General features: G+C 46.7%; 1 protein-coding gene across 1 annotated transcript in view; it reads left to right on the top strand.

Moving 5' to 3' along the window:
• Window positions 1-22,724, top strand: part of LOC110511685 (DNA-binding protein SATB2) — a 62,543-nt gene extending 39,819 nt beyond the window's left edge. The window contains exons 7-12 of the mRNA XM_036982438.2: window positions 3,456-3,506; window positions 3,636-4,216; window positions 6,875-7,099; window positions 8,358-8,522; window positions 12,318-12,512; window positions 21,066-22,724. Of these exons, the coding sequence (XP_036838333.1) occupies window positions 3,456-3,506; window positions 3,636-4,216; window positions 6,875-7,099; window positions 8,358-8,522; window positions 12,318-12,512; window positions 21,066-21,728 (1,880 nt within the window). The 3' untranslated portion in view covers window positions 21,729-22,724. The remainder of the gene's footprint in view (window positions 1-3,455; window positions 3,507-3,635; window positions 4,217-6,874; window positions 7,100-8,357; window positions 8,523-12,317; window positions 12,513-21,065) is intronic.
• The last annotated feature ends 1,326 nt before the right edge of the window (window positions 22,725-24,050 follow it).

Below are 24,050 nucleotides of genomic sequence, written 5' to 3'. Positions count from 1 at the left end.
CCCCACCATGTTGCATGGTATTAGAGACAGCTCTATAGAGACCCCACCATGATACATGGTATTAGAGACAGCTCTATAGAGACCCCACCATGATACATGGTATTAGAGACAGCTCTATAGAGACTAGAGACCCCACCATGATACATGGTATTAGAGACAGCTCTATAGAGACTAGAGACCCCACCATGATACATGGTATTAGAGACAGCTCTATAGAGACCCCAGTATGATGCATGGTATTAGAGACAGCTCTATAGAGACTAGAGACCCCACCATGATACATGGTATTAGAGACAGCTCTATAGAGACCCCAGTATGATGCATGGTATTAGAGACAGCTCTATAGAGACTAGAGACCCCACCATGATGCATGGTATTAGAGACAGCTCTATAGAGACTAGTGACCCCACCATGATACATGGTATTATAGACAGCTCTATAGAGACCCCACCATGATGCATGGTATTAGAGACAGCTCTATAGAGACTAGTGACCCCACCATGATACATGGTATTAGAGACAGCTCTATAGAGACTAGAGACCCCACCATGATACATGGTATTAGAGACAGCTCTATAGAGACTAGAGACCCCACCATGATACATGGTATTAGAGACAGATCTATAGAGACCCCACCATGATACATGGTATTAGAGACAGCTCTATAGAGACCCCACCATGATACATGGTATTAGAGACAGATCTATAGAGACTAGAGACCCCAGCATGATGCATTGTATTAGAGACAGCTCTATAGAGACCCCACCATGATACATGGTATTAGAGACAGCTCTATAGAGACCCCACCATGATACATGGTATTAGAGACAGCTCTATAGAGACCCCACCATGATACATGGTATTAGAGACAGCTCTATAGAGACTCGAGACCCTACCATGATACATGGTATTAGAGACAGCTCTATAGAGACCCCACCATGATACATGGTATTAGAGACAGCTCTATAGAGACCCCACCATGATACATGGTATTAGAGACAGCTCTATAGAGACTAGAGACCCCACCATGATCCATGCTATTAGAGACAGCTCTATAGAGACCCCACCATGATACATGGTATTAGAGACAGCTCTATAGAGACCCCACCATGATACATGGTATTAGAGACAGCTCTATAGAGACTCGAGACCCTACCATGATACATGGTATTAGAGACAGCTCTATAGAGACCCCACCATGATACATGGTATTAGAGACAGCTCTATAGAGACCCCACCATGATACATGGTATTAGAGACAGCTCTATAGAGACTAGAGACCCCACCATGATCCATGCTATTAGAGACAGCTCTATAGAGACCCCACCATGATACATGGTATTAGAGACAGCTCTATAGAGACCCCACCATGATGCATGGTATTAGAGACAGCTCTATAGAGACTTGAGACCCTACCATGATACATGGTATTAGAAACAGCTCTATAGAGACCCCACCATGATACATGGTATTAGAGACAGCTCTATAGAGACCCCACCATGATACATGGTATTAGAGACAGCTCTATAGAGACTAGAGACCCCACCATGATCCATGCTATTAGAGACAGCTCTATAGAGACCCCACCATGATACATGGTATTAGAGACAGCTCTATAGAGACCCCACCATGATACATGGTATTAGAGACAGCTCTATAGAGACCCCACCATGATGCATGGTATTAGAGACAGATCTATAGAGACCCCACCATGATACATGGTATTAGAGACAGCTCTATAGAGACTAGAGACCCCACCATGATACATGGTATTAGAGACAGCTCTATAGAGACTAGAGACCCCACCATGATGCATGGTATTAGAGACAGCTCTATAGAGACTAGAGACCCCACCATGATGCATGGTATTAGAGACAGCTCTATAGAGACCCCACCATGATGCATGGTATTAGAGACAGCTCTATAGAGACTAGAGACCCCACCATGATGCATGGTATTAGAGACAGCTCTATAGAGACTAGAGACCCCACCATGATGCATGGTATTAGAGACAGCTCTATAGAGACCCCACCATGATGCATGGTATTAGAGACAGCTCTATAGAGACTAGAGACCCCACCATGTTGCATGGTATTAGAGACAGCTCTATAGAGACCCCACCATGATGCATGGTATTAGAGACAGCTCTATAGAGACTAGAGACCCCACCATGATCCATGCTATTAGAGACAGCTCTATAGAGACCCCACCATGATGCATGGTATTAGAGACAGCTCTATATAGACCCCACCATGATACATGGTATTAGAGACAGCTCTATAGAGACCCCACCATGATACATGGTATTAGAGACAGCTCTATAGAGACCCCACCATGATACATGGTATTAGAGACAGCTCTATAGAGACTAGAGACCCCACCATGATACATGGTATTAGAGACAGCTCTATAGAGACCCCACCATGATACATGGTATTAGAGACAGCTCTATAGAGACCCCACCATGATACATGGTTTACATAATCTTTTAATGTCGCCCTTAATATAGCAGAGAAAACCAAACACTGTCAGCCTCTAATCAGAAGCAGCCGCTTGCCACTCCACACTGGGAGATCCCCTTACACACACACACACACACACACACACACACACACACTCAGGGAAACGTCACACACACACACTCAGGGAAACGTCACACACACACACACACACACACACACACACACACACACACACACACACACACACACACAGGGAAACGTCACACACACACACACACACTCAGGGAAATGTTACACACACACACACACACAGTCAGGGAAAAGTCACACACACACACGCAGGGAAACATCGCACACACATGCAGGGAAACGTCACACACACGCAGGGGCACGGGCACACACACACACACACACACACACACAAAGGGGCATGGCAAACACACGCGCAACACATACAGAGTGCATGCACACACATGGATTTACACACACTTGGACCTCATAGCAGACCATGTACCCTCTCCTTATGCCCTCCTCCCTGTTTAACACTGTCATTCCAACATGGAGGCAGATCAAAGTTGACACCAGACCACAAACACAGGGAGAAGTGGGAGAGGAGATAAATGGTGCCTGTGGTCTGACACGGGAGGGGGAGGGAGGAGGGGGATCAGGTTCCTTACAGCCCATAGTATTAGTTCTGTTCTGTTCTGCTCTGCGGCCCCAAAAGACAAACACACTGCAGCCCTCCAGATGTTGTAAAATGGGGAATGGGACATTCCCATTGGATTAGCATAGTCACCTCAGAATCTGATTGGAGGATCAACTTGTCAGTCTTAGGACCTTCTGTTGATGTCAATTGCATGGCTGGATGGATGGATAAATACATGGATAAAATGTAGTTGAATGCTGTGTAACCTACCTACTGTGCTGTACTGTACTGTATAAGTGTATTGTTTTGTTAACCAGTCTGATATATAGCATGTGACTTCACTACAGGTGAATACCTGGAGAATATGTGGTCAGGACGGGATAAACCTGATATTAAAGGTGAGTTGGAAAGAACGCCCATTACCAGAATATATATATATATATATATATATATATATAGTATCTGAACAGATGGTATTGAGATCTCTTCAGACCTCCTCTCACCACCATGTATGTTTGTATCTGCAGTGGAGAGGGACAACATGTCAGACGTATGTGGCCTGGGACAGCGTCCCCCCTCTCACCTGACCCCACCAACCCAGCTTGGAGGGTTACCCCTCAAGGTTGGACTAGGGGACCCCCAAACCCCCAGCCAGCAACAGGCCCTCCCCCACCTGTCTCAGCAGCACTCACCCCATGCCCAGCACCACCACAGCCCACCGCCCAGAGGCCAGGCGCCCCCTCCCGGTCCTCCGGCCTCCCTCCAACCCTTACTGGGCCCGGGCGGTCTCCTCTCCCCCCAGCTCAGCCCTCAGATGGTCAGGCAACAACTGGCCATGGCCCACCTCATCAACCAGCAGCTAGCTGTTAGCCGCCTGCTAGCCCACCAGCACGGTCCGCAAGCCCTCCACCAGCAGCAGCACCAACAGTTCCTCAACCACCCACCCATCCCGCGCTCCTGCAAAGCCCCAGGAGGCCTCAGCGATCCTGGGATGAATCCGTCGGCCGTGGAGGTCTGTCCGGACATCTACCATCAGGTCAGAGAGGAGCTGAAGAGGGCCAGCGTCTCTCAGGCTGTGTTCGCCAGGGTGGCCTTCAACCGCACACAGGTGAGACATCTACCTCCACTTCCACTTCCATTTCTAAGCATTTCTAACCTCCACTTAAGGTGAAGTTTCACTTAATCTCCCATTGACATCAATACATCAATGCGGGTCTGACTTTTTCAGGTTCTTTGGTCCACAGCACTAAAAGATCCGGAGCCCCCGAAGCTTCTGCACATGTTTATAGTCTCTACTTTACACACAGAGAACAGGCTACTCCGTGAACAGGCTACTCCGAGAACAGGCTACTCAGTGAACAGGCTACTCCGAGAACAGGCTGCTCAGTGAACAGGCTACTCCGAGAACAGGCTACTCCGAGAACAGGCTGCTCAGTGAACAGGCTACTCAGAGAACAGGCTACTCAGAGAACAGGCTACTCCGAGAACAGGCTACTCCGAGAACAGGCTGCTCAGTGAACAGGCTACTCCGAGAACAGACGGCTCAGTGAACAGGCTACTCAGAGAACAGGCTACTCAGAGAACAGGCTACTTAGAGAACAGGCTACTCAGGGAACAGGCTACTCAGAGAACAGGCTACTCAGAGAACAGGCTACTCCGAGAACAGGCTGCTCAGTGAACAGGCTACTCCGAGAACAGGCTGCTCAGTGAACAGGCTACTCAGGGAACAGGCTACTCAGAGAACAGGCTACTCAGAGAACAGGCTACTCTGAGAACAGGCTACTCAGTGAACAGGCTACTCAGAGAACAGGCTACTCAGAGAACAGGCTGCTCAGTGAACAGGCTACTTAGAGAACAGGCTACTCCGAGTTCAGGCTACTCCGAGAACAGGCTACACAGGCCAATGGTTCTGGTGTTGTTTAATAAAGTTAGATCAAAGCAGAATCAATGTCTGCCAGATCACATAATGATCACAGTATTCTACATTTCATAAACCAATATAATAGCCTAGTATAACTTTATTGGAAGACAAAAAACAACAGCAAATTGTTTTCTCATGTGGCCAAAACTCAACAACGCGCGCCACTGGGCAAAATACACAGGTGGGATGCCTGCAGTTTGTTAGCACCATCTGCTCCAAGATTCGTTCACTCAGTCACACTGTAGGATACTTCTAAACAACACTGTAGGCTAATTCTAAACAACACTGTAGGATACTTCTAAACAACACTGTAGGATACTTCTAAACAACACTGTAGGCTACTTCTAAACAACACTGTAGGCTACTTCTAAACAACACTGTAGGCTACTTCTAAACAACACTGTAGGCTACTTCTAAACAACACTGTAGGCTACTTCTAAACAACACTGTAGGCTACTTCTAAACAACACTGTAGGCTACTTCTAAACAACACTGTAGGCTAATTCTAAACAACACTGTAGGCTACTTCTAAACAACACTGTAGGCTAATTCTAAACAACACTGTAGGGTACTTCTAAACAACTCTGTAGGCTAATTCTAAACAACACTGTAGGCTACTTCTAAACAACACTGTAGGCTAATTCTAAACAACACTGTAGGCTACTTCTAAACAACACTGTAGGCTACTTCTAAACAACACTGTAGGCTACGTCTAAACAACACTGTAGGCTACTTCTAAACAACACTGTAGGATACTTCTAAACAACACTGTAGGCTACTTCTAAACAACACTGTAGGCTACCTCTGACAACACTGTAGGCTACGTCTAAACAACACTGTAGGATACTTCTAAACAACACTGTAGACTACTTCTAAACAACACTGTAGGCTACTTCTAAACAACACTGTAGGCTACCTCTGACAACACTGTAGGCTACGTCTAAACAACACTTTAGGCTACTTCTAAACAACACTGTAGGCTACGTCTAAACAACACTGTAGGCTACTTCTAAACAACACTGTAGGCTACCTCTGACAACACTGTAGGCTACGTCTAAACAACACTGTAGGCTACTTCTAAACAACACTGTAGGCTACCTCTGACAACACTGTAGGCTACGTCTAAACAACACTGTAGGATACTTCTAAACAACACTGTAGGATACTTCTAAACAACACTGCATCACTCATCACTGAGACTGAGATCAAATGGTTACTATGTAGAATGATGCTGCATGGATGTTTCACCGGTAAAACTTGAATAATTATCATGCACTGTTTAAATGCAGTGTTGTTTTTGTCTTCCAGTGAAGTTATACTAGGCTATTATATTGAGTTCTGTAATGTAGAATACTGTGATCGTTCTGGGATCTGGCCGACATTGATTCAGCTTTGATCTAACTTTATTAAACAACAGCGTTCGCCAGAGTAGCTGATACACACGTGGTCTGCACATGCGCAGAAGCTTCGGGGAGCTATGGATCTTTGAGTGCAACGGACTACATATCCAGAAAAAGTGGGATCCACGGCCAGAACTGTGACCACTGTAGCTTTTGAAGGGTCTCAGAGTTGGTTTGTCATCGGTAGAGACCTGTCTTAATATGAGTGTTCTGAAAGCTGAATATAACTCCACTGCACTGATACTGACTGTTGAGAAAGCCCAATACACTGACATAGGGACATTCCTACCTAAAGAGAGTAGAGTAGTGTAGAGTGGAGTAGAGTAGAGTTGAGTAGTGTGAGAGAGAGAGAGAGAGAGATGTAATGAGAGAATTAGAGTATGAAAGGTTACTTGGAGTGTCCTTGCTAAGAGACCTGACATTTGCGCGCGTGTTTGTGTCTCAGGGCCTGCTGTCTGAGATCCTTCGTAAAGAGGAGGACCCTCGCCAGGCCTCCCAGTCACTCCTGGTCAACCTCAAAGCTATGCAGAACTTCCTGAACCTCCACGAGAGTGAACGCGACCACATTTACCAGGAGGAGCGTGAACGCAGCATGAACCCCAACCTCAACCTAGGCAACCTGACCCCAACCAATCAGAACTCCAGCTCCACTGGCCAGCGACTCACACAGGTACACGTACATACCCAGGTGTCCTCATGTACGTTGAATAGGAACACTAGGGAAGAGCCACATCAGACACACTTCTACAACCACACCCCTGCCAGTACACTAACAGGTACACACTGTAGCCACATCAGACACACATCTACAACCACACCTGGGTTTAAATAGTATTCATATTTCCTCTCTAATACTTTGAGCATTTGATTGAGCCTACATGAAGTGCCAGGGTGGGTGGGGTTTGCACTTTTGGGATTGTTGCATTGGTTGCATTGCGTCTGGAAATCTCAATGAAGTGAAGTTTAAGTATTTGAAAGAAAATAAATACTATTCGAGCCCAGGTCTGGCTACAACCCACATCACACACAGACACACCACTGCTAGTACACTAACAGGTAAACACTGTAGTCTCATCACACACAGACACACCCCTGCCAGTACACTAACAGGTAAACACTGTAGTCTCATCACACACAGACACACCCCTGCTAGTACACTAACAGGTAAACACTGTAGTCTCATCACACACAGAAACACCCCTGCCAGTACACTAACAGGTAAACACTGTAGTCTCATCACACACAGACACACCCCTGCCAGTACACTAACAGGTAAACACTGTAGTCTCATCACACACAGACACACCACTGCCAGTACACTAACAGGTAAACACTGTAGTCACATCACACACAGACACACCCCTGCCAGTACACTAACAGGTAAACACTGTAGTCTCATCACACACAGACACACCCCTGCCAGTACACTAACAGGTAAACACTGTAGTCTCATCACACACAGAAACACCCCTGCCAGTACACTAACAGGTAAACACTGTAGTCTCATCACACACAGAAACACCCCTGCCAGTACACTAACAGGTAAACACTGTAGTCTCATCACACACAGACACACCCCTGCCAGTACACTAACAGGTAAACACTGTAGTCTCATCACACACAGACACACCCCTGCCAGTACACTAACAGGTAAACACTGTAGTCTCATCACACACAGAAACACCCCTGCCAGTACACTAACAGGTAAACACTATAGTCTCATCACACACAGACACACCCCTGCCAGTACACTAACAGGTAAACACTGTAGTCACATCACACACAGACACACCCTGCCAGTACACTAACAGGTAAACAAATGCAGGCAATCTCTTTAGGGACTCAGTAACCTAGACGATTAGCCAGTCTTGCTCACTAAAACCTCTCTCTTTCTTTCTCCCCCCCCCGCCCTCTTCTCCTCCCTGCAGCCCAAGCCCCCCCTGACCCAGGTCAGTGCTGAGCTGCCCCTGAAGATGGAGTCCCTGGTCAACATCAACATTACCTCTGGGATCTATGATGAGATCCAGCAGGAGATGAAGAGAGCCAAGGTGTCCCAGGCCCTGTTCGCCAAGGTGGCCGCCAACAAGAGCCAGGTCAGTCCACACAAATACAGTATACCAGGGGTCACCAACAAGAGCCAGGTCAGTCCACACACATACAGTATACCAGGGGTCACCAACAAGAGCCAGGTCAGTCCACACACATACAGTATACCAGGGGTCACCAACAAGAGCCAGGTCAGTCCACCCACATACAGTATACCAGGGGTCACCAACAAGAGCCAGGTCAGTCCACACACATACAGTATACTGTATATAAGTATATCATAACAATACAGTACTCTAGTGAGAGGAGCTTAGTGGTTTTTGTTTGAAGCTACCTAGCTAAAGGTGAAATGCTGACATCCTGTGATCAGGATGCTTAGTAAAATGTGTAAATATCTGTAAACAACCGTAACACACACACACTCATGTGCATGCCTACACATGCATGTAATGCACACAATCTCCCACACAATGGAGAATGTTATTTCTCCAGGGTTGATGAACTGTGGTGGATTTGATGGGAGGTAAGATCACATATCGGGGTATGTGGGCGGGGATGTCAAGCATGCGCTGGTTGTTTGGTACCACATGCTGTGGTATCTGACTGTCAGGACCCGTGGCGTACCATCATGTCTCCGTGTGCAGATAAACAATGTGGGCGTCCAGGGCCGGGTAGAGATAAAAGAAACGTCTGTCACGCCAGCCAAAGGATCTGGCTTACGTGTGTGTGTGTGTGTGTGTGTGTGTGTGTGTCTATGAGCATGTGTGTGCTGGGTTACACTGTGGGACATCATCAAAGATACTCCAAATGCCTACCCTCCTGAGTCCTCCACATCTGTTTCTGTTAGAGGGACAGAGCATGCGGGATGTGGTGGCACATGAAGGAGAGGGAGTCACTGGAGATAGCCATCTAGGAGAGGGAGCCACTGGAGATAGCCATCTAGGAGAGGGAGTCACTGGAGATAGCCATCTAGGAGAGGGAGTCACTGGATATAGCCATCTAGGAGAGGGAGCCACTGGAGATAGCCATCTAGGAGAGGGAGTCACTGGATATAGCCATCTAGGAGAGGGAGTCACTGGAGATAGCCATCTAGGAGAGGTAGTCACTGGATATAGCCATCTAGGAGAGGGAGTCACTGGAGATAGCCATCTAGGAGAGGGAGCCACTGGAGATAGCCATCTAGGAGAGGGAGTCACTGGAGATAGCCATCTAGGAGAGGGAGCCACCGGAGATAGCCATCTAGGAGAGGGAGTCACTGGAGATAGCCATCTAGGAGAGGGAGTCACTGGAGATAGCCATCTAGGAGAGGGAGTCACTGGATATAGCCATCTAGGAGAGGGAGCCACTGGAGATAGCCATCTAGGAGAGGGAGCCACCGGAGATAGCCATCTAGGAGAGGGAGTCACTGGAGATAGCCATCTAGGAGAGGGAGTCACTGGAGATAGCCATCTAGGAGAGGGAGTCACTGGATATAGCCATCTAGGAGAGGGAGCCACTGGAGATAGCCATCTAGGAGAGGGAGCCACTGGAGATAGCCATCTAGGAGAGGGAGCCACCGGAGATAGCCATCTAGGAGAGGGAGTCACTGGAGATAGCCATCTAGGAGAGGGAGGCACTGGAGATAGCCATCTAGGAGAGGGAGCCACTGGAGATAGCCATCTCGGAGAGGGAGTCACTGGAGACTACCTCTGAGGGTTTAGAGCTTGAGGTAGTCACCTCATACAAGTACTTGGTAGTATGGCTAGACGGTACACTCTCCTTCTCTCAGCAAATATCAAAGCTGCAGGCTAAAGTTAAATCTAGACTTGGTTTCCTCTATCGTAATCACTCCTCTTTCACCCCAGCTGCCAAACTAACCCTGATTCAGATGACCATCCTAACCATGCTAGATTACGGAGACAGACTTTATAGATCGGCAGGTAAGAGTGCCCTCGAGCAGCTAGATGTTCTTTATCAATCGGCCATCAGATTTGCCACCAATGCTCCTTATAGGACACATCACTGCACTCTACACTCCTCTATAAACTGGTCAACTCTGTATACCCGTCGCAAGACCCACTGGTTGATGCTTATTTATAAAACCCTCTTAGGCCTCCCTCCCCCCTATCTGAGATATCTACTGCAGCCCTCATCCTCCACATACAACACCCGTTCTGCCAGTCACGTTCTGTTAAAGGTCCCCAAAGCACACGCATCCCTGGGTCGCTACTCTTTTCAGTTTGCTGCAGCTAGTGACTGGAACGAGATACAAAAAAACACTCAAACTGAACAGTTTTATCTCAATCTCTTCATTCAAAGACTCAATTATGGACACTTTTACTGACAGTTGTGGCTGCTTTGCGTGATGTATTGTTGTCTCTATCTTCTTGCCCTCTGTGCTGTTGTCTGTGCCTAATCATGTTTGTACCATGTTTTGTGCTGCTACCATGTTGTTTTGCTACCATGTTGTGTTGCTACCATGCTGTGCAGCTGCCATGTTGTGTTGCTACCATGTTGTTGTCATGTGGTGTTGCTACCATGCTGTGTTGTCATGTGTTGCTGCCTTGCTATGCTGTTGTCTTAGGTCTCTCTTTATGTAGTGTTGTGTCTCTCTTGTCGTGATGTGTGTTTTGTCCTATATTTATTTATGTCTATTTTTTATTTTTAATCCCAGCCCCTGTCCCCAAAGGAGGTAATTTGCCTTTCTTTCTTGTTCTTAACTGACTTGCCTAGTTAAATAAAGGTTAAATAAAGGTTAAATAAAAAGATGAAAAAGATAGCCATCTAGGAGCCACTGGAAATGGCCATCTAGGAGAGGGGTGGCTTGGGATATGTTATGATGTCTGTGTACAGCTCATCAGAATCCTCTCGGTTTGGGTTAGTGTCAGAGACAGATGGTGATTCATCTTTGGTTCGCTGTCTTTGTATGACTGGTATTTGACAAGAGAGAATGGTTTGACCTGTGAAGTATTTTGGTCTGAGGGTTGTACAGAGAGATCACATGATCACGGCTGGTCTGAGGGTTGTACAGAGAGAGCACATGATCACGGCTGGTCTGAGGGTTGTACAGAGAGATCACATGATCACGGCTGGTCTGAGGGTTGTACAGAGAGATCACATGATCACGGCTGGTCTGAGGGTTGTACAGAGAGATCACATGATCACGGCTGGTCTGAGGGTTGTACAGAGAGATTACATGATCACGGCTGGTGTGAGGGTTGTACAGAGAGATCACATGATCACGGCTGGTCTGAGGGTTGTACAGAGAGATCACATGATTAAGGCGTGAGGATTCTTGAGGAAGACATAAATAGACTGCTGTTGTTCTGGGTGGTTTTAGATTGGACTATCTAAGAAGTGGATTATAGAATAGAAAAAAATAGGTTGTGTGTGTGTGTTTTTTCACACACGTTAGTGTGGTGTGTGTAAACACGTGTGAGATACAGGCTTGTGTGTCTCTGTGTGTGCACCACTGCTGGTCAGGGGGTAGGGTCTCCTACAGGCCTGGCTCTGTGAGGGGTCATGGCTCAGTAACCCCATCTGGCCATGGCCCTCTCCGGAGAGACGGCTGGAGGGAGGGAGAGAAGGAGCCCTGATCAGGTTATGAACACTGGGTGCTGGAGGAGGCTGTGTACAAACAACAGCTGGTGTTAGTGCCTGGGCCAGTCTAGCAGAGATAATCACATCTCTCTCTCAGCACCACATCACTTTCATCTGGAACTTGTCTTTTGCTTGTTTTCCCCCAACCTGTTCTTTCATGTCTCTACCCCTCTCCATCCCCTTGTCCTGTCTCTCTTTCTCCATTTCCTCTCTCACTCTAGTGCTGTATGTTAAATGACCCGTCATCCCTCCCTCTCTGTCAGGGCTGGCTGTGTGAGCTGCTGCGTTGGAAGGAGAACCCCAGCCCAGACAACCGGACTCTGTGGGAGAACCTGTGTACCATTAGAAGGTTCCTGACCCTGTCCCAGGCTGAGAGGGACATGGTGTATGAAGAGGAGTCCAAGCACCACTACAGTGAGAGGCTTCACACTGTCCTCCACATGTCTCCAGAAACACAGGTGAGACTCCACTGTCCTCCACATGTCTCCAGAAACCCAGGTGAGACTCCACTGTCCTCCACATGTCTCCAGAAACCCAGGTGAGACTCCACTGTCCTCCACATGTCTCCAGAAACACAGGTGAGAGACTCCACTGTCCTCCACATGTCTCCAGAATCACAGGTGAGAGGCTTCACACTGTCCTCCACATGTCTCCAGAAACCCAGGTGAGAGACTCCACTGTCCTCCACATGTCTCCAGAAACCCAGGTGAGAGACTCCACTGTCCTCCACATGTCTCCAGAAACCCAGGTGAGAGACTCCACTGTCCTCCACATGTCTCCAGAAACCCAGGTGAGAGACTCCACTGTCCTCCACATGTCTCCAGAAACACAGGTGAGAGACTCCACTGTCCTCCACATGTCTCCAGAAACCCAGGTGAGACTCCGCTGTCCTCCACATGTCTCCAGAATCACAGGTGAGAGACTCCACTGTCCTCCACATGTCTCCAGAAACCCAGGTGAGACTCCACTGTCCTCCACATGTCTCCAGAAACCCAGGTGAGACTCCACTGTCCTCCACATGTCTCCAGAAACCCAGGTGAGACTCCACTGTCCTCCACATGTCTCCAGAAACACAGGTGAGAGACTCCACTGTCCTCCACATGTCTCCAGAAACCCAGGTGAGAGGCCCGAGAGGAGAGGTGTCACCCCTGGCAAATACCTCACCGGTATTCAGCTTGGAGCCCCCCCCCCTCCTGAATTACATATTGGACACAATTGCAGCAGAAACTACAAACATAGAGTGTTCCCACAAAAAGCAAAGACACTTCACCTCAGTCCCTCAAAACAATTGTAGACAGATGTGAGGGACTTACAGTTGACCAGAAGTAGAAGTGTATGTTGTGTGCTGTTCAGTTTAACCATAAGCTTGTTGTATGTTAGAAGGACACTTGTCTGGAAGGGCCTGAACCAGTCCATCTTTCTATTCTCTCTCTCTTTCTTCTTTTAATAATTAAGCATCTTGGGAAGGATGTTGTGGTCACACCATGAACACATTCCTTCACTGCTCTCCTAGAATGTCTGGGACCAAAGCAGGGACATAAATCTGCTAAAAATACCAGCCTCATCTTCACTGATGGCGCCTAGCGAGGAGAGAGAGAGGGAAGCAGGAAAGGAGAAGGAGAGAGGGGGTGGATGGTAGGAGAAGTGGTAATGTTACCCGTAAGGTAATGGCGAGAGAGAACAAGGGAGAGAGAGAAACAGGGAGAGCGACAGAGACAGAGAGAGAAACAGGGAGAGAGACAGAGAGAGAGATCAAGATGAGAGTGACAGATAGACAGCCAGCCAGCCAGCCAGCCAGCCAGCCAGACAGACAGACAGACAGACAGACAGTCAGCCAGACAGGCAGACAGACAGACAGACAGGCAGGCAGACAGACAGACAGACAGACAGACAGACAGACAGACAGACAGACAGACAGACAGACAGACAGACAGACATAGTTAGACAGTTGATGAATGGATAAGAGAGAGAATGGTGATGTTGATGTCTCTGTAGGCACCATAAAGATCCTATAAAATGGTAGATATCATTCTGTGGTAAACACTGGCAGCTCCAGGCAGACTGGGTGGTCCTGTAGATGTGTCTATCTCAGCATTACATGGGGCTGCTTGCTGCTGCTGCTGTCATTCTGGATGCTTTGCTCTTATCCCCATGGGTCTCCCTCCCTCTGACCCAGACCCCCACTATGTCTGTACTGTACCCTTCCACACACCCCCGGGCTCCACCACACACCACACATGTGTCCCAGCTGTGCTACACACACACATACACACACACACAAACACACACACACACACACACAAATTTAAGAACACACACTCTCACTCACAAACATACTGACAATAAATGACTCATAACAGCCCTCTCTGGTGTAGAGTGGAGGTGAAGTCATGCAGAAAGCTGACTTCTAATCATGACATATTAATTAGTATGTTAGCAGGGTCTCAGAGGGCCTGTACCCTGATGAGGACCCTCTCTAACCAGGACAGCTACATTATTCAGGGTCTGTACCCTGATGAGGACCCTCTCTAACCAGGACAGCTACATTATTCAGGGTCTGTACCCTAATGAGGACCCTCTCTAACCAGGACAGCTACATTATTCAGGGTCTGTACCCTAATGAGGACCCTCTCTAACCAGGACAGCTACATTATTCAGGGTCTGTACCCTGATGAGGACCCTCTCTAACCAGGACAGCTACATTATTCAGGGTCTGTACCCTGATGAGGACCCTCTCTAAACAGGACAGCTACATTATTCAGGGTCTGTCTGTACCTGATGAGGACCCTCTCTAACCAGGACAGCTACATTATTCAGGGTCTGTACCCCAATGAGGACCCTCTCTAACCAGGACAGCTACATTATTCAGGGTCTGTACCCTGATGAGGACCCTCTCTAACCAGGACAGCTACATTATTCACGGTCTGTACCCTGATGAGGACCCTCTCTAACCAGGACAGCTACATTATTCAGGGTCTGTACCCCAATGAGGACCCTCTCTAACCAGGACAGCTACATTATTCAGGGTCTGTCTGTACCCTAATGAGGACCCTCTCTAACCAGGACAGCTACATTATTCAGGGTCTGTACCCTAATGAGGACCCTCTCTAACCAGGACAGCTACATTATTCAGGGTCTGTACCCTGATGAGGACCCTCTCTAACCAGGACAGCTACATTATTCAGGGTCTGTCTGTACCCTGATGAGGACCCTCTCTAACCAGGACACCTACATTATTCAGGGTCTGTCTGTACCTGATGAGGACCCTCTCTAACCAGGACAGCTACATTATTCAGGGTCTGTTCCCTAATGAGGACCCTCTCTAACCAGGACAGCTACATTATTCAGGATCTGTACCCCAATGAGGACCCTCCCTAACCAGGACAGCTACATTATTCAGGGTCTGTTCCCTAATGAGGACCCTCTCTAACCAGGACAGCTACATTATTCAGGGTCTGTTCCCTAATGAGGACCCTCCCTAACCAGGACAGCTACATTATTCAGGGTCTGTACCCTGATGAGGACCCTCTCTAACCAGGACAGCTACATTATTCAGGGTCTGTTCCCTAATGAGGACCCTCTCTAACCAGGACAGCTACATTATTCAGGGTCTGTACCCCGATGAGGACCCTCTCTAACCAGGACAGCTACATTATTCAGGGTCTGTACCCCGATGAGGACCCTCCCTAACCAGGACAGCTACATTATTCAGGGTCTGTACCCTGATGAGGACCCTCCCTAACCAGGACAGCTACATTATTCAGGGTCTGTCTATACCTGATGAGGACCCTCTCTAACCAGGACAGCTACATTATTCAGGGTCTGTACCCCGATGAGGACCCTCCCTAACCAGGACAGCTACATTATTCAGGGTCTGTTCCCTAATGAGGACCCTCTCTAACCAGGACAGCTACATTATTCAGGGTCTGTACCCTGATGAGGACCCTCTCTAACCAGGACAGCTACATTATTCAGGGTCTGTACCCTGATGAGGACCCTCTCTAACCAGGACAGCTAGATTATTCAGGGTCTGTACCCTGATGAGGACCCTCTCTAACCAGGACAGCTACATTATTCAGGGTCTGTACCCTAATGAGGACCCTCTCTAACCAGGACAGCTACATTATTCAGGGTCTGTACCCTGATGAGGACCCTCCCTAACCAGGACAGCTACATTATTCAGGGTCTGTCTATACCTGATGAGGACCCTCTCTAACCAGGACAGCTACATTATTCAGGGTCTGTACCCTGATGAGGACCCTCTCTAACCAGGACAGCTACATTATTCAGGGTCTGTACCCTAATGAGGACCCTCTCTAACCAGGACAGCTACATTATTCAGGGTCTGTACCCCAATGAGGACCCTCTCTAACCAGGACAGCTAGATTATTCAGGGTCTGTACCCCGATGAGGACCCTCTCTAACCAGGACAGCTACATTATTCAGGGTCTGTACCCCGATGAGGACCCTCTCTAACCAGGACAGCTACATTATTCAGGGTCTGTACCCTGATGAGGACCCTCTCTAAACAGGACAGCTACATTATTCAGGGTCTGTACCCCGATGAGGACCCTCTCTAACCAGGACAGCTAGATTATTCAGGGTCTGTTCCCTAATGAGGACCCTATCTAACCAGGACAGCTACATGATGCAGGGTCTGTCTATACCTGATGAGGACCCTCTCTAACCAGGACAGCTACATGATGCAGGGTCTGTACCCTAATGAGGACCCTCCCTAACCAGGACAGCTACATTATTCAGGGTCTGTACCCCGATGAGGACCCTCCCTAACCAGGACAGCTACATTATTCAGGGTCTGTACCCCAATGAGGACCCTCTCTAACCAGGACAGCTACATTATTCAGGGTCTGTACCCCAATGAGGACCCTCTCTAACCAGGACAGCTACATTATTCAGGGTCTGTCTGTACCCTGATGAGGACCCTCTCTAACCAGGACAGCTACATTATTCAGGGTCTGTACCCCGATGAGGACCCTCTCTAACCAGGACAGCTACATTATTCAGGGTCTGTTCCCTAATGAGGACCCTATCTAACCAGGACAGCTACATGATGCAGGGTCTGTCTATACCTGATGAGGACCCTCTCTAACCAGGACAGCTACATGATGCAGGGTCTGTACCCTAATGAGGACCCTCCCTAACCAGGACAGCTACATTATTCAGGGTCTGTACCCCGATGAGGACCCTCCCTAACCAGGACAGCTACATTATTCAGGGTCTGTACCCCAATGAGGACCCTCTCTAACCAGGACAGCTACATTATTCAGGGTCTGTACCCCAATGAGGACCCTCTCTAACCAGGACAGCTACATTATTCAGGGTCTGTCTGTACCCTGATGAGGACCCTCTCTAACCAGGACAGCTACATTATTCAGGGTCTGTACCCTAATGAGGACCCTCTCTAACCAGGACAGCTACATTATTCAGGGTCTGTACCTGATGAGGACCCTCCCTAACCAGGACAGCTACATTATTCAGGGTCTGTACCCCGATGAGGACCCTCTCTAACCAGGACAGCTACATTATTCAGGGTCTGTACCTGATGAGGACCCTCCCTAACCAGGACAGCTAGATTATTCAGGGTCTGTACCCCGATGAGGACCCTCTCTAACCAGGACAGCTAGATTATTCAGGGTCTGTACCCCGATGAGGACCCTCTCTAACCAGGACAGCTAGATTATTCAGGGTCTGTACCCTAATGAGGACCCTCTCTAACCAGGACAGCTACATTATTCAGGGTCTGTACCCCAATGAGGACCCTCTCTAACCAGGACAGCTAGATTATTCAGGGTCTGTACCCCGATGAGGACCCTCTCTAACCAGGACAGCTAGATTATTCAGGGTCTGTACCCCGATGAGGACCCTCTCTAACCAGGACAGCTAGATTATTCAGGGTCTGTACCCTGATGAGGACCCTCTCTAACCAGGACAGCTACATTATTCAGGGTCTGTACCCTGATGAGGACCCTCTCTAACCAGGACAGCTACATTATTCAGGGTCTGTACCCCAATGAGGACCCTCTCTAACCAGGACAGCTACATTATTCAGGGTCTGTACCCCAATGAGGACCCTCTCTAACCAGGACAGCTACATTATTCAGGGTCTGTACCCTGATGAGGACCCTCTCTAACCAGGACACCTACATTATTCAGGGTCTGTCTGTACCTGATGAGGACCCTCTCTAACCAGGACAGCTACATTATTCAGGGTCTGTACCCTAATGAGGACCCTCTCTAACCAGGACAGCTACATTATTCAGGGTCTGTACCCTGATGAGGACCCTCCCTAACCAGGACAGCTACATTATTCAGGGTCTGTACCCCAATGAGGACCCTCTCTAAACAGGACAGCTACATTATTCAGGGTCTGTACCCCGATGAGGACCCTCTCTAAACAGGACAGCTACATTATTCAGGGTCTGTACCCTAATGAGGACCCTCTCTAACCAGGACAGCTACATTATTCAGGGTCTCTATCATTCTTTCTTCCTCTCCTCACAGATTATTTACTTTTCTTGATGAGACTCATTTCCTCCAGAGTGTTGCATCCATAATGACAACAGAGAAACAGAGGGTTGGATTTAGAGTTAGAATATTTTAGTGATGTTGTGTGTTCTGTTGTTGGGTTGGATTTAGAGTTATGATGTTTAGTGATGTTGTGTGTTCTGATGTTGGGTTGGATTTAGAGTTATGATGTTTTAGTGATGTTGTGTGTTCTGTTGTTGGGTTGGATTTAGAGTTATGATGTTTAGTGATGTTGTGTGTTCTGTTGTTGGGTTGGATTTAGAGTTATGATATTTTAGTGATGTTGTGTGTTCTGTTGTTGGGTTGGATTTAGAGTTATGATGTTTTAGTGATGTTGTGTGTTCTGTTGTTGGGTTGGATTTAGAGTTATGATGTTTAGTGATGTTGTGTGTTCTGTTGTTGGGTTGGATTTAGAGTTATGCTATTTTAGTGATGTTGTTTGTTCTGTTGTTGGGTTGGATTTAGAGTTATGATGTTTAGTGATGTTGTGTGTTCTGTTGTTGGGTTGGATTTAGAGTTATGATGTTTTAGTGATGTTGTGTGTTCTGTTGTTGGGTTGGATTTAGAGTTATGATGTTTAGTGATGTTGTGTGTTCTGATGTTGGGTTGGATTTAGAGTTATGATGTTTTAGTGATGTTGTTGTTGGGTTGGATTTAGAGTTATGATGTTTTAGTGATGTTGTTGTTGGGTTGGATTTAGAGTTATGATGTTTTAGTGATGTTGTGTGTTCTGTTGTTGGGTTGGATTTAGAGTTATGATATTTTAGTGATGTTGTGTGTTCTGTTGTTGGGTTGGATTTAGAGTTATGATGTTTTAGTGATGTTGTGTGTTCTGTTGTTGGGTTGGATTTAGAGTTATGATGTTTTAGTGATGTTGTGTGTTCTGTTGTTGGGTTGGATTTAGAGTTATGATGTTTTAGTGATGTTGTGTGTTCTGTTGTTGGGTTGGATTTAGAGTTATGATGTTTAGTGATGTTGTGTGTTCTGTTGTTGGGTTGGATTTAGAGTTATGATGTTTTAGTGATGTTGTGTGTTCTGTTGTTGGGTTGGATTTAGAGTTATGATGTTTTAGTGATGTTGTGTGTTCTGTTGTTGGGTTGGATTTAGAGTTATGGAAGGACTGACTGGATTGATTGTTAAAGGGTTTCCAGGACAGTGGTGGGATGCCTGGGACGTTTCTCTCTCTATCCCACCACCTGTTCCTTACACTAAGTCATCCACTTCCTGTCAGGTTTGTCTCCTTTAAGACATTTTAGTCATCCACTTCCAGTCAGTCTCCTTTAAAGGGGCAATCTGCAGTTGCTACATCCATTCTTGGAATCATAAATGAATGATATGTACCCATTGATTCTTGAAGAATATAACTTAGAAATGCCTCATGAGCTCAGCTCAATAGTCGTACCCCATCAGAACCCATAATATAAGCTTATTTTACACCTCAAAACATGGGTAAAACTATCATTTTGATATCATGGATGGTCAGTCCTTGCATCCATAGCTCTCTCTCTATGAATTTGAGAGTGGTAACATTTCAACAGCCCCGTCCCTCAGCTTGTTACGGAAACTTCAGATTGCCCCTTTGTGACATCAGAAATAGACAAGGAGGCATAAAACAAGGAGCCCACACATTTCCTGAAGACCAAAAGGCCTTCTCTCACCAACCCACCAAAGAGCATTTTGAAATACTCCATGGTCTGGCCTAACCTCAATATTATTTGAAACGTACCATGTTACTATTGAAGGGGGAAAAATAATTACTATTATCTTTATTTAGGTCCTTTCATTTTCCCGGACCACAGATTTATGGGCGCAGCATTCCAGTGTTTGGGCGTTCAGGCACCCCGCCCTTCTAATAGCCCCAGGAGAGGGGAATGTGATGGGCCTGGGACTGGGACCTCTCTGTCTGGTCAATGGGATCTCAGCTCCAGTACCACACGTTCCAACTAACCCCCTAGGATCTATCCTATTCCTTAGGGAACCACTCTCTGCTGCTGTTGTTGTTTATGAGCTTCTAGGGAACTCTCTGGTCTATGGGATCTCTGTTATTGTACAACTAACCCCCTAGAAAGTAAATGAAATTAGTTACCTCTAAGGGGGAAGTGTATCCTATGTTTAGGTGAACTTCTTCTACTGTCTCTGTTGTTGTTGTTGAGTTTTTCCGTTTATTATATGAATGTGCATTTTGTGTTGTCAGACTTAGTTAGAGTATAGACTGATTATTACTTAGAGTATAGACTGATTATTACTTAGAATATAGACTGATTATTACTTAGACTATAGACTGATTATTACTTAGAATATAGACTGATTATTACTTAGAAAATAGACAGATTTTTACTTAGAGAATAGACAGATTATTCCTTAGAGAATAGACAGATTATTCCTTAGAGTCTGTGGGCTGATTTCCTATGTTGACAGTCTGCTCTGATGGGATTCAACATGACACCTCCTCTTTTTCTCCACAGGCACTGCACAGGCAGCCCTTACCTCCAAGGAAGGCCCCATCCCCATCTCCCATGCGGGACCCATCCCCTCTCCCCACCCCCACGCCTCGCTCCAGGGGCCACAACTCGGATGGGACTCGAGGCAAGGACAACGGCAGCGTGAGTGGCGGGTCCAGAAAGCTGCGGTCGCGGACCCGGATCTCCCTGGAGGCTCTGGCCATCCTGCAGAGCTTCATCGGTGACGTGGGCCTCTACCCTGACCAGGAGGCTATCCACACCCTGTCGGCCCAGCTGGACCTTCCTAAGCACACCCTGGTCAAGTTCTTCCAGAACCAGCGCTACCACATCAAGCACCACAACAGCACCACCCAGATGAGCAGTGCAGGGGAGGGGGAGGCGGGGGAGGAGAGGGACGGCGAGGGGGTGGAAGGGACTGAGTACCGCGACGGGGAGCTGCTCTCTGAGTCGGAGGGATCAGATGTCGCCGAGTCCAGCGAGGACGGGCGGGGTGGTTCCGAGGAGACTGACAGAACGGAGGGAAGAGGAGGAGGAGGAAGAGGAGTAGGAGGAATGGAGGGAGGGGAGGAGAAGGACAATGGCAAAGCCTCAGGCCCCCGGCCCACCTCCTTACCCCCCTATACGTCCCCAAAGAGTCCCAATGACTCTGGAGAGCACCATAGATAACCCCCTCAGGCCATGGAGGAGGGAACAACAGACAGACAAGCCCAGGACAGAGGGATGGAGGGATGACGAGACAGATAGAACAGAGGGGAGAACGGATGGACGGATGAGGAAAGGATGAGGAAAGGATGAGGAAAGAACGTGTCTGGTCCTGAAGACCATGAGGATGGCTTTAAGTAGTGGAGAGTCCTACCACACCACAGTGGATGTGGGTACAGGTCAGGACCTATGGAGGTAGACAGGCAGGGATGGTGAAAAGACAACAGAGTACCTCAGAATGAGAGAAGAGATGCACTCTGGGTAATGGAGTCATAGACAATGACAGGCTGCTGTCATTGAACATGATTCATTGTTTAGAAAATGAAAATGTTTTCATTTATTAAATGGGCATATCCACAAGGATGATTAAAACCAAGGCCCCAGTTATGAGTTTCATCACAGAGTCTGTCGTCGTATTCTTAGAGCAGCGCCCTGAGATACTGTACAGTACGTGAACAGTTTGTTCTGATTGGTTATCCTATGAACGTTCCCATAATGTCTGGGAAATCCTTGCATTGGCTGTGTGTAATGCATTCACTCTCCCTTACCGTCAACAAATCGTTCCCATTTCACCAACCTAGCAGCACTTAAATCAAAACCATATTTAATGTTCTTGTAATAATCTAAGTTTATTGTCCTCATTATGGCTGTTATTCATATTTTCTATTTGATATCGGTGAAGATGTGTTGCTTTCTGTGTGTGAGATATATTCACAAAGTGTCTCATAGTAGGAGTGCTGATCTCGGATCAGTTTATCCTTTTACATTATAATGAATAAGATTACATGGACAGGGGGGACCTGATCCTAGATCAGCACTCTGAGACGTTTTATGAATACGGGCCATCGTAAAGTTGTTACTGAACTGAGTGTACATCTCCAGATGTCCTGTATGTTGATCAGTGATCTGCTTACCGTTTCCAAAACAAACAGTGACCAATAAATGAACTTCTGAAAACAATTGTTGCCAGGTGAAACCTGATGTTGAATCTCCTTTTTTAAACTGGCTACAATCAGCATCTGAATGGTTAATGAGTAAGTGTGGGTGAGGGCTAGATTCATGATATTACCCTCTTTGAGGTGAAATTACATTCTCACATATTAGATGGAAATTAGTTGCAATCTGAACATAATAAATATAATATTGACTTATCTGTGTTGGTAATTTAAGTTGGCCTTGTTTCCAGTTATTTGCCTTATCTGTGTTGGTAATTTAAGTTGGCCTTGTTTCCAGTTATTTGACTTATCTGTGTTGGTAATTTAAGTTGGCCTTGTTTCCAGTTATTTGACTTATCTGTGTTGGTAATTTAAGTTGGCCTTGTTTCCAGTTATTTGCCTTATCTGTGTTGGTAATTTAAGTTGGCCTTGTTTCCAGTTATTTGACTGAAATTGTCTTGTTTTATAACTAAGTAGGCTACAAACTGTTCTATTTCAGCAGTTTGTTAAGGTTACCCAAACACAGCAAATGTTGAATATTTGTCTGGTCTTCTTTGTACATGAAAAGGCCAAAATTCTTATACAAAGAACTTGGAAATCAATCAATCTGCCATCATTAACGCAATGGAAAAATCTAATGATTTATTATTGAAATAGCATGGGCAACTGATAAAAACAAAGCCAAGTGGCAAACCATAGGGATGAGGGTGTGGTCAGGGATGAGGGTGTGAGCAGTGGTGGAAAAAGTACCTAACTGTCATACTTGAGTAAAAGTAAAGATACCTTCATAGAAAATGACAAAAGTAAAAGTAAAAGTCACCCAGTAAAATACAACTTGAGTAAAAGTCTAAAAGTATTTGGTGTAAAATACAGGGCCTTGCGAAAGTATTCGGCCCCCTTGAACTTTGCGACCTTTTGCCACATTTCAGGCTTCAAACATAAAGATATAAAACTGTATTTTTTTGTGAAGAATCAACAACAAGTGGGACACAATCATGAAGTGGAACGACATTTATTGGATATTTCAAACTTTTTTAACAAATCAAAAATTGGGCGTGCAAAATTATTCAGCCCCTTTACTTTCAGTGCAGCAAACTCTCTCCAGAAGTTCAGTGAGGATCTCTGAATGATCCAATGTTGACCTAAATGACTAATGATGATAAATACAATCCACCTGTGTGTAATCAAGTCTACGTATCAATGCACCTGCACTGTGATAGTCTCAGAGGTCCGTTAAAAGCGCAGAGAGCATCATGAAGAACAAGGAACACACCAGGCAGGTCCGAGATACTGTTGTGAAGAAGTTTAAAGCCGGATTTGGATACAAAAAGATTTCCCAAGCTTTAAACAT

Source organism: Oncorhynchus mykiss, chromosome 18 (assembly GCF_057628025.1).
Source record: "Oncorhynchus mykiss isolate SJ-2025 chromosome 18, ASM5762802v1, whole genome shotgun sequence".
NCBI lineage: Eukaryota > Metazoa > Chordata > Actinopteri > Salmoniformes > Salmonidae > Oncorhynchus > Oncorhynchus mykiss.
This window is presented reverse-complemented; position numbering and strand designations above follow the sequence as displayed.